Source organism: Protopterus annectens, chromosome 13.part0, assembly GCF_019279795.1.
Source record: "Protopterus annectens isolate FY-2018-M chromosome 13.part0, PAN1.0, whole genome shotgun sequence".
In the NCBI taxonomy this organism is placed as follows: Eukaryota; Metazoa; Chordata; order Ceratodontiformes; family Protopteridae; genus Protopterus; species Protopterus annectens.
This window is the reverse complement of record NC_056747.1, coordinates 768,305,885-768,321,515: the sequence shown is the minus strand read 5'-3', so window position 1 is coordinate 768,321,515 and position 15,631 is coordinate 768,305,885. Positions and strand designations below refer to the sequence as shown.

The 15,631-nt window shown below is 39.6% G+C and overlaps 1 protein-coding gene across 1 annotated transcript in view; it reads left to right on the top strand.

Moving 5' to 3' along the window:
- SLC6A4 (solute carrier family 6 member 4) overlaps positions 1-15,631 on the top strand; it is a 726,628-nt gene that overhangs the window by 482,970 nt on the left and 228,027 nt on the right. The window contains exon 7 of the mRNA XM_044054475.1: positions 7,142-7,245. Coding sequence (XP_043910410.1) covers positions 7,142-7,245 — 104 coding nt within the window. The remainder of the gene's footprint in view (positions 1-7,141; positions 7,246-15,631) is intronic.

Below are 15,631 nucleotides of genomic sequence, written 5' to 3'. Positions count from 1 at the left end.
TGATAAAGCACTCCCATTAGACTCAAAGCTCGAGGTGGCCTCTGTTCCATACCATCCCATTTCATTTCATGTACACTGCAATATTAAGAGTGTTAAACTAAATTGTGTATTGTTCTTTTTTACATTTTCCTTATTTTAACCAAATATCGATTGTTTGCATTTTGAACTTGGTCTGGGACCTTAGTCTTATAATATTCCTCACAGCAGTGGGAAAATTGTTAGTTGCTGCAGGATCTAAGCCTCATTTATTTCATTTCTACCGCTTTTTTTTTTTTTTTTACTGTTTGTATTTTACTTGGTCTGGGGGCCTTAGTTTTATAGTATAACTCACAACAATGACAGAATTGTAATTTGCTGCAGGATCTGAGTCCCATTTATAAACTTCTACTGCCCTTTTTTTCTGCTTGCATTTTAATTGGTTGGGGACCTTAGTCTAGTCTTGTAGTATCACTCATAATACTTACAGCATTCTGAATTGCTGTAGGATCTGAGCGTCATTTATTACATTTCCACTGTATTTTTTCTTTTTGCATTTACTTAGCCTGGGAACCTTAGTCTTGTAGCATCACTCGCCGTAGTGACAGAATTGTGAATTGCTGCAGGATATAAGCCTTATATAGCATTTTTACTGCTTACTGATTGGATGCTTGTCTAACTCATCTCCTATAACCTGTGCTGAGCTGTGCAGCAGTGCCCTGTGTAGACACCAGCACATAGAGTTCTGATTTTCCATGTAAAACTTTTTCTCAAGTATCTAGTTGAGTGTAGAGCAGCTAGTTTGCCTAGATCGGTCCTAGACCTCTACCCCCAGCATAACAACTCCAAACTCAGATTGCACCACCCCACATATATCACAAAAAAGAGGATCCACAGCCATAGATATGCACTTTCCTACTGTCTCTAGCCAGCCTAGTTGAAATGGGCATATTGAGACAATGTAGCAATTGTCTTATGTTTACTGACAACCACCTTATTCTTAGTAGACTGACACAGTATGTCAGAGATGTAACTACACTATGTCTTTGGAGGCAAAACTCTCAAATACAGACCCAAATATATCCAAACAGGGTGCCAGTAACACACATACTACAAATACTATGGATCAGATACATAAACTCACATATGCTGAAGCTCTTAAATGCAATCTACCCAAACCTCAAAGACCTCCCATACACTGCCCTTAGCAACCTCCCAAACAATTTAGAAAGACAACACTGCCCAGGATACATACATCCACATCTCACAATGTCTCAGCCTCAAAGCCCCTAAGGCAAACTGCCACACAATCCAATATATTCGTCATTGGAGATCCTGTTGTGAGACTCACTGATGCCCCACTCACTAGGCTGAGCAAGGAGACAGTCATGGTCGGTTGCCTATTACAGGCAAGGATCTGCCAGAGCATACATGTACTCAGGACACTGAACCACAAGCACCAGTATGACTCTTATAGTTATAGGTGTTAATGATTTGAGACATACCTCCCTGGACTATATGAAGAGAGAGAGACATGATGGAACTTTCAGATTATGTGTCGCAGGCAGGTATAAGCCTAGCACTAAGCAGCATTCTACCTTATCCAAGGATGATACCACAATATAAACAGAAGATGAATAACAATTGGCTTCGGTACTGGTGTCATTCTAAGGAGGGCCAATATTCGTCATCTTGGGGGGATATGATCGAAAAACCACACTGCTTTCACACTGATGATCTGCACCTGTCCCCACTAAGCTTTAGGATATTGGCCAAAACATTATTCACCCTTATAGTGCCTTTTTTAGGCAATGCCAGTCTGATAAACCTTCCAACATAGTAAATTCAGTGCAGGATAAACAAAGGTGTTATTCCTCAGTGCCAAGAGTCTCAACAAGAAACTCCACTCCCTGGAAGCACTCCTCACCCTGGAGAGTACCGACATCTGTGCACTTACTGAGATGTGGTTTAAAGCTGTGGAAGGCACCCGGCATTACAAGACTATAATGTTTTCCACACATTTAGACCAGCTACCACACAAGAAGTGGCAAGAGGTAGAGGTATGTCAATCTACATAAAAAGTAAGCACACCTCAAGATTGGTCAAACAATATGACATACTTGAGCTACTCGATGTTCATTTAACCTTAGGTAATGTCCATTATCATAACCTTAGGTAATGTCCATTATCATAACCTTGCTAGCTCTAGGTCCATGTCTATGACCCAGGATAATCATATCATGTACTTGAATGTACTGGAATCAGTCACAGTTCAGCCCTACACCATATTCATGGGTGATTTCAACTATCTCACCATACACAACCACTAACATGGATTCTCAAAGATTCTTGGATTTTGTCAACGCAAACAATGGAACAGTTACTTAGTCTGAACACACAGTGGGGGTGCAAATATCCCGGCACTCACAAATATGAGGGAACATTGCCCCCCCCCCCGCTTTGTGGTCAGATCAGATGAAAGCAGTCACCCTAGAAGTATTTATAATGGCTGAACTCCCAGCAAACCTCAGAACCTTAAGAACTTAAAATTTAGCAATGCCATTGATTAATAGAAGTTTAAGCACCCCCGAACTCAGAGTACACATTGGCCTATGTGGAAGTGTTTACAGAAACCCTGTAAAAGCATGTAAATAACTGCATAAAATAGCACTACCAGACCAAAATGAAGTTAGGACAAACTTCAAAAACAAGTCCCCTTGTTGGATCTCCAGTATGAATAGATTGTACAACAATAGAAAGGAAAGCCTGTCCAAAAATAGGAAGGGTTATGTCCAAAAACAAAACCTCCCTCATCAGTCTCAACAAGCAACTCAGGGGACTAATCAAGTCCACCAAGGCCAACTCCAAGGCAGAAACAGCCTCCCCTGCTAATGATAACTATAACACTTTTTTCAGTTATGTACACAACCTTAAAGGGAACTTCCTACAACAAACTGGGGGGATATAACAAATTTGCTGGCTGATAAATTTAGCTCCAATTTCAACAACCTATCACCCGTAGTCCCCCCACTCAGGTAACAGCCTCTACCATTTCTGCTCAAGCTATCACTAAAAAGAGATCCTCCCTGTATTCTCCAGATCTAAAATCACTGCATCAGTGGGTCCTGATAATATCCCAGGATACCTCCTTAATAGCTTGAAATATGACCTGTCAGACCAACTAGAATCTCTTTTCAGCCACAGCCTCCAGACAGACTTCATGCCTAGGGAAGAAAGGACTTCAATAATCATCCCTCTACACAAAGGTGGGCCATCAACAGACCTATAAGTTTGACTAGTCTTGTATGCAAGGCCATGGAAAGAATTGTCATGGACCTGATAAACAAAGACAAAGGAAATCTTAAAACACTTGACTCATCAAAGTTCAGTTTGGCAAGGGCAGGTTATGCCTGCTAAACTTAGTGGACATCTTCAAGAAGGTCACTAGAGCCATGGACACCTGGACCTGGCAATGGCATTTGACACAATACCTTTCTCAAGTATTATAGACGGTTTCACAAATGTAGGCATAAGTCCCTGCTTTATCCAATGGATAGCCAAATGGCTAACAGATAGGGCACATAAAGTTAGGGTGTGAAAATCCACCTCCATCAAGAGGCCTGTTATTAGTGGCATCCCACAGGGCTCAGTACTGGGACCTCTTCTGTTTGTAATATATTTCTCTAAAGTCAAGGTAAATATAGGGCCTTTGGTTGAAAAAATCGATAATGTCAGCAGGCTGGATGCAATCATTGAATCCCCAGTGATGTAGATATCCTCCAGGAGGATCTGAGACAGACAAATAACTGGTGCCAGTATCATGCCCTAAAACTCAGTGCAAAAAACGTATAAGTATACCCCTTATGAAGACAACCACCCCTGCAAATTGATAACAGTTCCCTAAGAGTAGACCCAGTGGCAAGTTACTTGGGAACTCAGGTTGACAGTAACATGATCATCATGTGTCCATAGTAGTGAGAAAATCCTTTTATATGGTGCTACTTATAGGGAGGGGCATGGCATCCAGATCTAAGGAGATCATAGTCCCACTATACAACGTCCTCATTAGACCAGTAATTGAGCACAATGTACTTAACAAGGCATTTGTAACAGCTACAGCAGCCACAGAGCTTCCCCACTAAAATAATACAGGATATAAATAATGTCACCTCAGCTATTGTAACAAGTCCATAAGGAGAACAAACTTATGGTATGGCCATCCAAATAATATTTTATTATCTTTCCTGGATAGCTTGGGATCAAAATCTGTAAGAACGGGGGAAAAACAAATGAAGAAACCAGAAAGAAAACATGAATTAGAGGGGTTTGGATACATCAATTCCCTTGTGTCTGACTTCTCTTCCCTAAAACATGCAGAGCAGAGCCACAGCAGAGCTAACACTCTGAAACCTGGCCTGTCTACCCACACTCTGAAACTGAACTAATCTACCCACCCACCATCTTTTTGTATATTAAAAAATACTCACTCTGCACAGGGATATGTAAACTGTCCACTTGTCCAACATGTACAAGATAGGGATAGAGTATTCTGTTATAGTTTGCACAGAAGAGAATGGTTTAATTACAAGTGCAATAGTGAATGAACTACTCAGGTTTATTCCATTCAGCAGTGCCAAATTCAGTAAATATATATCAAATCACAGTTTATACTGAATGTTATGTTTTACTGCAGAATTGAGGGGTAAGGAGCGTATCCCACTGTTTATGAACAGCTGAGTGCGAGTCCAATGATATGTTTATGTGTATGTGTTTTGTTGAGGCTTACTGCTCCAAAGCTTCTGCAGGGTGTGACTGCCTCATAGTGGGATTTATTAAGTAGGGACTTGCCCCAACTGCGATCATTGTCTATTTAAATCATCAGAAAATTACAAAATCCAGTTTTGGTAAATTATACTAATCATAAAGTAAGTAACTTGTGGGCATCAAAACACCGTGCAGTGCTGATCTAAAATTGATTTATTTACAGTTTAGTCTATTTCAGTTATTCAGAAATTTTATACAAATGTTTTTTAAAAGTATTGGGTATAAAAGTGGATTCAATCTGAATGCAAAAAGTGCATCTTTTTTATGATGCACATTCCCTTACAACAGCTCTTTGTGTGGTGCTATCCAACCATAATTTATTTAATTTAACCCCATTCAAACTGTTTAATATTAGTTACTTGTTTAATTACAAATATATGAAATATAAATTAAAAGTTTTTTTTATTTAAATCCAAAAATAAAAAAAAAACATACAAATATGCACCCCATAGCCTTACCATATCTTGAAGGAAGTTAATTAAACCAGTTACAAAAGACCTAATGAATAAATGCTTGTTGTAATATACAACAAGCCATTTGTTTACTAGGCATGGCATAAGCATATTCATTATCATTACTTCCTCATTCCAGAAATGCAGTGGAGTCAGGCAAGATTGTGATAAGCATGCTCTCGCCAATATCAACATAATAAGCTACCTTTCTCTTTTACTTCAAGGCAATATGCCTCAAATAGTCACTCCTAGCCACAACTAGGATTCACCTCCAAATCCTGTCTCTGAGGAAGACAAGCAGGAATAGGCCACATTCCCCAACCGGTTCTATGGTGCTTAAGACAATAATTAAACTCAGTTCTCCTGCAGAACAGGTAAACAAACCACCACTGTGGTAATGAACCAACATAAACTTACTCTGAATACCTTGTTTGATTAATCTGCCTCCCATAAAAGTAGTGCTAAAGTTAGTTTGGTGTGGGAATTGCATTCCTAGTGTCCTCTTCTCCCCAGCTTACACAATCAGCTTTGAAGTGAAATGTGCACACACACACACACACACACACACACACACACACACACACACACACACACACACACACACACAAAAAACATCTGTTCATCCATCCACCCATCCCTCCATCTAAGGAGACATTCCTTCATCCTACACTGTGACTATGAGCAACAACTTGCAGCGCTCCCTAGCACCAGGTAAGACATTAAACTCCAATGTTTAGGTTTTCCTAATTTCAGTAACCTGCATAATAGGTGTACTACAATCACTCTGTTTAAAAAAAACTGGAAAGTAGGTCTTGTTATATAGTAGTTTTAGTGAATAAAACTTCTTTATTCCCTCATGCAATAAAATAACATTATCAGTTTTCTGTATTAGACTGATTATTTTTGTTTTCATTTATAAATTACTAAATAATTTAAAGATCCACATTAACTTTTATCCTGCGTATTGTATTTGTAACAGTGCTTTAACTTGTTTAATGTAACAGTTTTTCTTTATGTATGTATGGAGCTTTTCTCCCTGCGCTTCCACTGAAAATGGACAGGTATCTAGTCAGACTATCCCAGTCAACAAATGTAAAATAAAATAAATAAATAAAATTATTAAGCACAGTGTCACAGAGTATTTTGTTAAGTTTTACAGAGGAATTAATTTAATCTACTTCATGCCATCTGATACATCCTTTGATAATATCTTCATGTTTATATTCTATTACATATTAAATGCCCAGTCATAGTAGACATGCATTTTTTCTCATTAATGTTTTTCACCCACAGATTTATTCTTAATAAGAACTAGATTTACAGTATTAATTGAGCATAGGAACAATTTCTCTAGAAAAAAAAAGATACAGATAAAGAAAAACAATTTTGGAAATGGAGGAAGAAAAAACAGGGGTATCAAAATAAATAAACCTAAAATGTATGGGTTGGTATCATACTGCATACCCAGACATACAACCATAGGCAGCATTACTGTTTAAACATATTCTGTGCCTAACCTTTTCTGGTTCACACTTTAGAAAATCAACTACCATCTGTCTATTGCTGTTTGAGAACATCCTCTGCTTTCAGTCCAAAGCCTTTTGTGTCAATTCCAGAACAGGTGTATTCATTTATATTGTCAGTCTACTATTCCATCCATCAGCTATAAAATATTTATTACTTTTGGTGTGTGTTCTCTGTTTTCTGTTATGTCAGTTCTGGAATAAGTCATGTTCTTGTGTGTTTTCAGTTCATTGGCATTTTATTAGTTATGGATCTTGCACATTAGCTTATGTGCATTTTCTGTCTGTAGTTCATAGTGTCCATTTTAGAACATGCGGTGCTGTTTTTGTGTTTTCACTGTTGTTTTGTGTTTCTGTCTATTGCAGGTCTGGGTAGATGCTGCGGCTCAAATCTTCTTCTCCCTTGGTCCAGGGTTTGGGGTCCTGCTAGCCTTCGCCAGCTATAACAAGTTCCACAACAACTGTTACAAGTCAGTTTCACAGCACAGCTAGTAAATTAAATGCATGTTGTTGCTTTCTTATGTTGCCTTCTCTAGAGTGACCCAGAGGTAAAAAGCTTTAACTTTTGCTAGCTAACAATGGTGTTTCCCTCACATCATAGTATTGGAAATTTGTGATCCTTTGTATATTATTAATGTGCCACTGTATAGTAATTGTAATACTGGCTATATAGCTACTGGTTATCATGATAAGACCAAAGTGAAAGATATGCTGGTTTGGAAAAATAACCATAACTTAAAAATGTTGATAACAACATGACATGTGCAGGTGCTGCCTGTGAGGAAGTAAATCAGGCCTATCGTACCACAATAAATATCATTAGCTCTCTGTACATAGCAGTGAGGTATTGTGGCAATGATGCTCCAACTGTGATCCTAGTGACGAGGGATCAGATAGTAAACCTGGCTGCAAGGAGATCTAGCGAAATAGATGGGGTGAAGTGTCTACAGTACAGCGTCTGCCACTGACCTTCACCTCTTTTAGTGGAGGTTGAAAGGCCTGCAAGGATAACACCAACAATTGCTAAGCATCCAGATTTTGGGATGATGCTCTGAAAAGTAGCTGGTCCATCTTGTTGCTCCAAAAATGCAAACTAATGAAAAGTTGAAGTTTATTTTGTGAGAAATTAAAAGAAAGGCATCAGAGTGATAGTGTGCTTTATTTATGTATTTATTTATTTGCCTTTTTGTACTGGGAATATCCAACAGGGCAAAGCCTCATTTCAGTGAACCCCAGAGAGGAAATCTCCATGTCAGATACATTTCAATGAGCCAACAGTAATAACACTCAGGACTACATAACTTAACGTGATCACCTTATTACATATCTTGTATAGTATTTACAACATGTTAAGCTTAAGACACACTGGTAAAACACAATATATGCAGCATGTAAAACTCATACACCTCAATAAAATATTCAGCATTATTTTACAGTGTATGTACATTCTCTCACTGTAATGTTTTATCATATAGACAGCAAATAAGGCATGTGTATGTTTTATTAAAACAGTGAACTTCACATGAGTCGTAATCACAATACTATAGTAAAAGTGTTAGAATACTGTTATACATGACAAAAACAGGAAAACATGCAAAAAAATACAACAAAACTAAAAGATAAAGGCATTGAAAACTGCAAAAATACTAGCAGCATTACTTTGTCACATGGGAAAGCAAAAAGGAAGGTGCTGCCAATGTTAATGAAAGTTAAAACATGCCTGAATCCAGCAAACCAAGGAGGGTATCATTACAACAGATTTTGGTTGATACAGAAAAAGTCAATATAATGTATTTAAAAAGGACACTGCAGATGAGAGATTGATGGAGCATTCAGACACTCTCTTGGCTTTATACGGGGGAATAAGATGTTGAAAGAACGGTACGTAAATTTGTAAACAAAGCTGAATTGCTTAATGATAAGCAAACTGATCAAGAAGACAAGTTTTGCCCAAAAATATTCATGTGACTGGAGTACCAGAGAAGGAAGAAGGTAGACAGTCTTGGGTAAGTGAAGGAAAAGATGGTTGCATAGACTGATTTATGGAAAAATCATATTAAAACTGAATAAACACACACAATATTCTGGAGTGCATCAGGCAGCCTTCATAATATATCTGTGAGATTTGAAAACTTTACCTTTACCTATATATGTATGTATATATATATATATATATATATATATATATATATATATATATATATATATATATATATATATATATATATATATATATATATATATATATATATATATATGTATATGTATATATAGATATGTATATGTATATATAGATATGTATATGTATATATATATATATATATATATATATATATATATATATATATATATATATATATATATATATATATATATATATATATGTAATATCTTCGTTTCTTACTGAAATATGTACACATCTCTCATAAAACCCTCCAAAGCTAATTTTGAAAGAAAAATTGCCACGGATTCCAAAGACAACCACTAGGCATTCTTAAGCTATGTCAAGAATCTCCACGGCAACACCTAGATCTGCACTGAGCTACAACAGAATGGTGCAAAATATACAGAGCCAACTGATACTGCCAACATCTTGGCTGATAGGTTCAATGCAAACTTTACTCCCCCCCTCACACCTCAAAGGGCCTATAACTATACCAGATGATTGTAAAGCCCCATTAATCACAAACAAGCAGGTAAAAATGGCACTCTCTAAAGCCAAACACACCGCATCCATGGGACCAGACAACATCCCAGGCTGCATCTTACACAAACTCCATATATTAACTAGCCCTCCACCTAAACTCCATGTTCTATCACAGCCTCACCGCAGGCTATGCACTCACTGAATGGTGCACAGCAATGGTTATCCCATTCCACAAAGGAGGAGCCACCACCGACCCCAGGAACTATCGATCTATTCGCCTGACAAGCCTGGTCTGCAAGGCCATGGAGCGTATCATCATGGAACTCATAAACAAAGACTTTGGCAACCTCCAAACTTTGGATGCTACCCAGTTTGGATTTGTGAAGGGTAGATCATGTCTCCTAAACCTGGTAGACTTTTTTGAAACAGTTGCCAAGGCCATAGACAAAGGCAAGGTGGTCCACACAGCCTACCTGTACCTCACTAAAGCCTTCAACACTATCCCCCATTCAGGAATCATAGATAAACTCATCAACCTTAACATAAAACCTTACATCACGAGATGGGTGGCCAACTGGCTCATGAACAGAACCCACACGGTGAGAGTTGCTGACTCCAGATCTGACTCCAAACCAGTGACAATTGGAGTGCCTCAGGGTTCAGTCTTGGGACCTCTCCTGTTCAGTATATACTTCTCTGAAGTGCAAGCGAGCACCGAGGATCTATGGCTAACCAAGTTCACAGTTGACTGCAAACTGGGTGCCATTATCGATTCCCCTGCCAATGTAGACATCCTGCAAACGGGCCTCACCAAGACAGACACCTGGTGCCAAAATCATGGCCTCAGTCTTCTTCTTCTTTTGGCTGCTCCCGTTAGGGGTCGCTACAGCAGATCAACTGTTTCCATTTCTTCCTGTACTCTGCATCTTGCTCTGTCACACCAACCACCTGCATGTCCTCTCTCACCACATCCAGAAATCTTATCTTAGGCCTCCATCTTTTCCTGTTACCTGACAGCTTCATCCTTAGCATCTTTTTCCCAATATACTCTGCATCCCTCCTCAGCACATGTCCAACTCAATGTAATCTTGCCTCTCTGGCTTTGTCTCCAAACCTTCCAACCTGAGCTGACCCTCTAATATACTTATTCCTAATCCTGTCCATCCTCGTCACACCCAGTGAAAATCTTAACATCTTCAGCTCTGCCATGTCAAGCTCTGACTCCTGCCTTTTTGTCAATGCCACTGCCTCCAACCCATATAACATAGCTAGTCTCACTACCCTCTTGTAGACCTTCCCTTTCACTCTTACTGGTACTCGTCTGTCACAAATCACTCCTGACACTCTTCTCCACCCACTCCATCCTGCCTGTACTCTCTTCATCACCTCTCTTCTACACTCACCATTACTCTGTACTGTTGATCCCAAGTACTTAAACTCATCCACCTTCACCACCTCTACTCCCTGCATCCTCACCATTCCTCTATCCTCCCTCTCATTCACACACATATATTCTGTCTTAGTCCTGCTGACCTTCATTCCTCTTCTCTCAAGAGCATATCTCCACCTCTCCGGGGTCTCCTCCACCTGTTCCCTACTCTCACGACAGATCACAATGTCATCTGCAAACATCATAGTCCACGGGGACTCCTGTCTGATCTCATCTGTCAACCTGTCCATCACCATTGCAAATAAGAAAGGGCTCAGAGCTGATCCTTGATGTAATCCCACCTCCACCTCAAACGCATCCATCTCTCCCACCTCAGACCTCACCGCTGTCACACTACCCTCGTACATATCCTGTACCACTCTTACATACTTCTCTGACACTCCCGACATCCTCATACAATACCACAACTCCTCTCTACATGGTTGTATTCAAGGCGTTCATGTGGCTTTTTTATTTGTGTGTAGAATAAAGTGAAGATATTATCCAGTTCGTGCTTGCAGTCTCCATAATCACAGCATTTCTTTTGATTTTACTTGTGATTTTCGAGTGCTTCCACTTGTTTATTTACAACTCCTCTCTGGGCACCCTGTCATATGCTTTCTCTAAATCCACAAAGACACAATGCAACTCCTTCTCACCTTCTCTGTACTTCTCCATCAACATTCTCAGAGCAAACATCGCATCTGTAGTGCTCTTTCCTGGCATGAAACCATACTGCTGATCACTAATCATCACCTCCCTTCTTAACCAAGCTTCCACTACTCTTTCTCATAACTTTATGCTGTGACTGATCAGTTTAATCCCTCTGTAATTACTACAGCTCTGCACATCACCCTTATTCTTACAAATCGGTACCAAAACACTTTTTCTCCATTCTTCAGGTATCCTCTCACTTTCCAAGATTTCATTAAACAATCTAGTTAAAAACTCCACTGCCTTTTCACCTAAACACCTCCATGCTTCCACGGGTATGTCATCTGGACCAACAGCCTTTCTGTTCTTCATCCTCTTCATAGCTATCCTTACTTCCTCCTTGCTAATCCACTGCACTTCATGATTCACTATCCGCACATCATCCAACCTTCTGTCCCTCTCATTCTCTTCATTCATCAACCCCTCAAAGTACTCTTTCCATCTGCTCAACACACTCTCCTCGCTTGTGAGTATGTTTCCCTCATTATCCTTTATCACCCTTACCTGCTGCACATCTTTACTAGCTCAGCCCCTCTGTCTAGCTAATTGGTACAGGTCCTTTTCTCCTCCTTAGTGTCCAACCTTTTATACAACTCTTCATACGCCTTATCCTTAGCCTTCGCCACCTCTCTCTTTGCCATGCACCTCATCTCCTTATACTCTTGTCTACTTTCTTCATCTCTTTGACAATCCCACTTCTTCTTCTTCACCAACCTTTTTCTCTGTATACTCGCCTGTACTTCTTCATTCCACCACCAGGTCTCCTTGTCCTCCTTCCTCTTTCCAAATGTCTCACCAAGCACCTTTCTAGCCATCTCTCTTACTAGCTCTGCTGTAGTTACCCAGCTATTCAGTAACTCTTCACTGCCACCCAGTGTCTGTCTTAACTCTTCCCTGAGCATCACCTCACAATTACCCTTTTTCAATTTCCATCATTTGATCCTTGGTGCTGCCCACACACTCATCCTCCTCTTCTTGATCACCAGTGTCATCCTGCAAGCCACCATCCTATGCTGCCTAACTACACTTTCCCCTGCCACCACTTTACAATCTCCAATCTCCTTCAGACTGGCCCTTCTACATAAGATATAATCCACCTGTGTGCATCTTCCTCCACTTTTATATCATGTCACCCTATGCTCCTCCCTCTTGTTAAAATACGTATTCATCACAGCCATGTCCATCCTTTTCGCAAAATCCACTACCATCTGACCTTCTGCATTCCTTTGCTTAACACCATACCTACCCATCACTTCCTCATCCCCTCTGTTCCCTTCACCAACATGCCCATTGAAATCTGCTCCAATCACCTTTCTCTCTCCCTTGGGTACAGTCATCACCACTTCATCCAACTCACTCCAAAATTTTTCTTTCTCCTCCATCGCACACCCAACTTGTGGAGCATATGCACTAACAACATTCATCATTACACAATCAATTTCCAGTTTCATAAACATCACTATATCTGACACTCTTTTCACCTCCAAAACACTCTTAGCATACTGTTCCTTCAGGATAATGCCTATGCCATTTCTCCTCTCATCCACACCATGATAAAACAATTTGAAACCACCTCCAATACACCTAGCCTTGCTCCCCTTCCATCTGGTCTGTTGCACACACAATATACCAACCTTCCTTTGGTCCATTATATCAGCTAGCTCTCTCCCTATACCAGTCATACTGCCAACATTCAAAGTTCCGACCCTCACTATCACAGTCCTAGCCTTTACCTGCCTTCAGGCATGCCTTCCCCCTCTTCCCCTCCTTCGGCCAACAGTAGCCCAATTTCCGCCAGCACTCTGTTGGCCAACAGTACTGGTGGTGGTCGTTGTTAACCCGGGCTTTGACAGATCTGGTATGTATTTTTGTACTGTTGTCTGCATGTATGATTTGGCAAAATTTTATGCCGGATGCCTTCCTGACACAACCCTCCCAATTTATCTGGGCTTGGGACTGGCACAAAAAAATGAACTGGCTTGTGCATCCCCAGTGGCTGGGTTAAAATCATGGCCTCAAGCTAAATGCCAAAAAGTGCATTGTTATCCCCTTTGGTAAAACACGGTACTCATGAATTACCAAATAGGGGGAAGTTCACTTAACACAGAAAGTGTGATAAGAGACCTTGGGACCCAAGTGGATAGTAACCTATCCTTTGATAACCACATTGCCACAGTGGTCAGAAAATCTTTCTACGTGGCCCACCTAATCACAAAAGTGTTCGCATCTAGAAAAAAGGAAGTCATCATCCCCCTCTACTCATCACTTATCAGACCTCTCATTGAATACAATGCTGTATTTGGGATGTACCTCACAAGACACCTACAATAACTGGAGAGGCCCCAAAAGTACCTCACCAAGAGGATTGCTGACCTCAAAAAGTTGCCGTATGCTGACCGGCTCAAGAAACTCCAACTCTACTCGGTCTCATACCGCTTACTCTGAGGAGACCTCTGTCTGACATACAAAGCTATGTCAAACCTGGAATTGATGGACATGCTCCACTTAAAGAAATCCCAATCTCCCCAAGCTACAGGCTCTAGGAACCTAAACCTCACCACAGCAATAAGTAGGGCATGCTGGAGGGATAGATTCTTATCCCAGAAACTTCCCATGCTCTGGAACAAAATTCCCATCTACATCAAGCACAGCTCATCATTAGCACTCTTCAAGAAAAACCTTGATAAGTGGTTGGATGATAGGAAATTCACCCTTGGGATCATGCCTGGGGCTCTGTTCGATAGAGGGGCAGGAATTTAACGCTACATGGGTGGCAAAAGCCAATACACTGTTGGCTAGGCTTACTTTGTGTGTGTGTGTGTGTGGTGTGTAATGTGTGTGTATATATATATATATATATACATATATATATATATATATATATATATATATATATATATATATATATATGTGTGTGTGTGTGTATATATATATGTGTGTGTGTGTGTGTGTGTGTGTGTGTGTGTGTGTGTGTGTGTGTGTGTGTGTGTGTGTGTGTGTGTGTATATATATATATATATATATATATATATATGTGTGTGTGTGTGTGTGTATATATATATATATATATATATATATATATATATATATATATATATATATAAATATATATATATATATATATATATATATATATATATATATATATATATATATATATATATATATATATATATATATATATATATATATATATATATATATATATATATATATATATATATATATATATATATATATATATACATACATATATATATATATATATATATATATATATATATATATATATATATATATATATATATATACATATATGTGTGTGTGTGTGTGTGTGTGTGTGTGTGTGTGTGTGTGTGTGGAAAAAGAAACTAAGGGTAATGCTGCTCAATGCCAGAAGTCTAAACCTCAAGATGCACGCACTCGAGGCTCTCCTCAGTATGGAGAATATCGATATCTGTGCAGTAACAGAAACCTGGTTCAAGGCTCCCGAAAGCACCCCAGCACTACCTCATACCATGCTTTTCGGCCCCAAAACTCGGACCGAACCACAAGAGGAGGGGGAGTATCCATATTCTTCAAAGATACCCATACCTCCAGGCTAGTGGCACTGCACGAAGCATCTGAGACCATCCATGTGCAACTAACAGTGGGCAAAACTGTCTTCCAGTTTTCAGCCTGCTACAGACCACCCTCCCAAACTCAGGAACCCCACTCGGCTTTCCTGAAGACACTGCAGAATATGAAGGTCTCTCCAAACACCATTATATTGGGTGACTTTAACTACCCAAACATAGACTGGGAGCACTACTCAAGCCCCAACACCCTAGCCCAATGGTTCCTAGAATTTATAAACTCAAATGCTGTAGAACAACTGGTCACCACTCCCACAAGAGGGGAAAACATATTGGACCTGATCATCACCAACATGGGGACTCTATGTTCCATACCAGAGGTATACCCCTCATTGGTAAGATCTGACCATAAGTTAATCACTATGGACATCCATATCCCGTCCCCACCCCCAGCAAAGGAAACCACGGTCAAACACTTCTCAAAAACAAAC